Source organism: Orycteropus afer, unplaced genomic scaffold, assembly GCF_000298275.1.
Source record: "Orycteropus afer afer isolate SDZICR_OR568_19922 unplaced genomic scaffold, OryAfe1.0 scaffold00273, whole genome shotgun sequence".
Classification (NCBI taxonomy): Eukaryota; Metazoa; Chordata; class Mammalia; order Tubulidentata; family Orycteropodidae; genus Orycteropus; species Orycteropus afer.
This window is the reverse complement of record NW_006921860.1, coordinates 835,366-838,068: the sequence shown is the minus strand read 5'-3', so window position 1 is coordinate 838,068 and position 2,703 is coordinate 835,366. Positions and strand designations below refer to the sequence as shown.

General features: G+C 60.5%; 1 protein-coding gene across 1 annotated transcript in view; it reads left to right on the top strand.

Moving 5' to 3' along the window:
* Positions 1-2,703, top strand: part of RNASET2 (ribonuclease T2) — a 27,395-nt gene that overhangs the window by 4,207 nt on the left and 20,485 nt on the right. The window contains exon 2 of the mRNA XM_007950485.1: positions 1,061-1,121. Within this exon, the coding sequence (XP_007948676.1) occupies positions 1,061-1,121 (61 nt within the window). The remainder of the gene's footprint in view (positions 1-1,060; positions 1,122-2,703) is intronic.

Sequence of the window (2,703 nt, the reverse complement as noted above, 5' to 3'; positions counted from 1 at the left end):
CCGCACCCCGTGTCCCTCCCACACCGAGTCCTCGCACCCTGAATCTGCCCTTCTCGCACCCCAAGTCCATTCCTGCCGCACCCCACGTCCCTCCCACACCCTGAGTCCTCGCACCCTGAATCCCGAATCTGTCCTTCTCGCACCCCAAGTCCATTCCTGCTGCACCCCACGTCCCTCCCACACCCTGAGTCCTCGCACCCTGAATCCCGAATCTGTCCTTCTCGCGCCCCAAGTCCATTCCTGCCGCACCCCACGTCCCTCCCACACCCTGAGTCTTCACACCCTGAATCTGTCCTTCTCGCACCCCAAGTCCATTCCTGCCGCACCCCGCATCCCTCCCACACCCTGAGTCCTCGCACCCTGAATCCCTCCTGCATCTTGAGCCCATCCCTCCCATACCCCGAGTCCTTCTGTACCCCGAGTCCTTCCCTCCTGCACCCCAAGTCTGTATCTCCTACACCCTCAGTGCCCCCCTGTACCCTGAGTCCCTCTGTCCTGCACTTGACTCTGTCCCACCCGTGCCCAAGTCTGTTTCTCCTGCACCCCAAGTCCCTCCTGCACCACAAGTTTGTCCCTGTTGGCCCCCACGTCCATCCCTCCCACCTTCTGAGTCCCTTCTGTACCCCAAGTCCATTCCTCCTGTGCCCCCAGTCCATTTCTCTTGTGCTGAGTCCCCCACTCCCCACCCCAAGCCTGTCTCTCCTGCAGCCAAGTCCGTCCCTGCAGTGAGGGGTCCCTGCCACCCCACTGCATGTCCCCACTCCTCCTCCCTGGGGAATTCCTGTCTTCCTCCTTATGTCCTTTCTGCTGTGTCCCAAGACAGCCCTGTAGATGCTTCCTGTGGCCGCCCTGAGGAGCGCTACAAACACGGCCTGGAAACCCCAGCAGCCCCCCCCCAGCTCTGGAGCCCAGACCCCACCTGCGAGCCTCCGTGGGCCCTTCTCCCTCCCATCCTCCTTAGGAAACCCTCGGGGCGGTTCTGCCCTGTCCTCCTGTCCTGAGGGTCACTGTGAGTCGGGATGGACCCCATGGCAGCAGGCTTTCTGTCTGTCCTCCACAGTGGCACCCACGAGTGGCGGAAGTTGATCATGGTGCACCACTGGCCGCCGACGGTGTGCAAGGTGAGTCTGCCCAGCCGGCCCTCTGACCGGGGCCCCCTTTCGGACTTCGTTTCCTCACGTGGTCCCCCCACACACTGCTGCTCTGCTGCCTCCCAGCCCTCTTGCCCTGCGAGGTGCTGGGGCGGCTGGCCAAGGGAGCCCACGTCTGTGCCCCCTGAGGTCCCCCTCAGGAGTGTGCTGGGGAAAAAAGGCCTCAGATGCAAACTGTTCTCTAGAGGCCTTTTTATGAAGCTTAAACAGGACAGACACATTGTCCGGAGGCACACACAGCGCCGAGGCCGGTGAGGTCCGCTGACTCACGGCCATGGACCGCACTGCCCGTGACGGACCTCTCCAATCACGAGTGGTGGCGGGCCGGTCCCTCACTGCTGCGGGCAGGGCGACAGAAGCAGGCAAGGACCGTGACTGTAACGCGTACACGATAGCGAGTTCACAAGGATTCCAGGGTTGGTTCCCGGGTTCTGGCTACACGGAGGGTGATTCGTGAGCACGTGACCCTGAGTCTCAGCCACCAGGACCCCAGCCTTTCACTTCAACAGACAACACTCTCCGATAGGCTGTTTTCGGCCCATCAGTGAGGACAGGCCGAGGCAAGTTCCCAGTCCTCTCAATGGGCACTCTTCTGCCTGCGGGCACGCTGCCTCTCCCTGGGCTTGTCCGGACTTCAAGCAGAGCCACGTTGGGGTCTGATGGTCAGCAGGCATCAGGGAAGTAGCATAGAGACCTGCAGTGACATCGGAACTTGGGTCCTGACTCGCGGTGGAGTCAGGCGCCTGCCGTAGCCCGCAGCCTTCCGTCGACCAGGCGCTGCTGCGTCCACGCTGCAACGCAAGAGGAAGGTGCTGGGGCCTGCCTGCTGGGCTCAGCGCACACCCCACTCTCCTCCAGCCTGGCCCTCTGCGGGCGCCTCTCCATGCTCCTGAATTAGTTTCCAGGGGTTCGGGTGGACAGTCTTCGCATCCCAGTGGACAGCGCGGCCAGGAGGGCCCCGCGGGTCCGTGGACAGAGCAGCCAGTGTTAGGAGCTCTTTGCAGAGTCAGTTACAAGATGACCCCAAAGTTACTAAGTGAGCAGGTGTCCAAGTGTGTCATCGTACTGAGGCACTCAGGCCCCTGGCCTTTGGTGTCTGCCCACAGCATTTAGCAGTCATGACGTCTGTTCTGTTTGCTCCTTGCTTTATGCACTGCCATTGTTGGCAGATTGAAACGTCCCATCATTCGTTATCTCAGCAAATTTTACTCTTTACCTTGGAAGTCTCGTTTCTAACGTTATCTCTTATTACTGCAGTTCTGGTAGCACAGAGGTTAAGTGGTTGGCTGCTAACTGAGAGGTTGGCAGTTCAAACCACCAAGTGCTCTGTGGGAGGAGGATGTGGCATCTTCTACAACCTGGGGAATCCCATGGGCAATTCCACTCTGTCCTCTAGGGGCGCTGTGGGTCAGAATGGACTCCACGGCAGTGGGTGTGGTTTGGGCTTTGCATCCATGAAGATTGACAGCCTTGGAGACCCTGTGGGCAGTTCCACTCTGTCCTCTAGGGGCGCTGTGGGTCAGAATGGACTCCAGGCAGTGGGTGTGGTTTG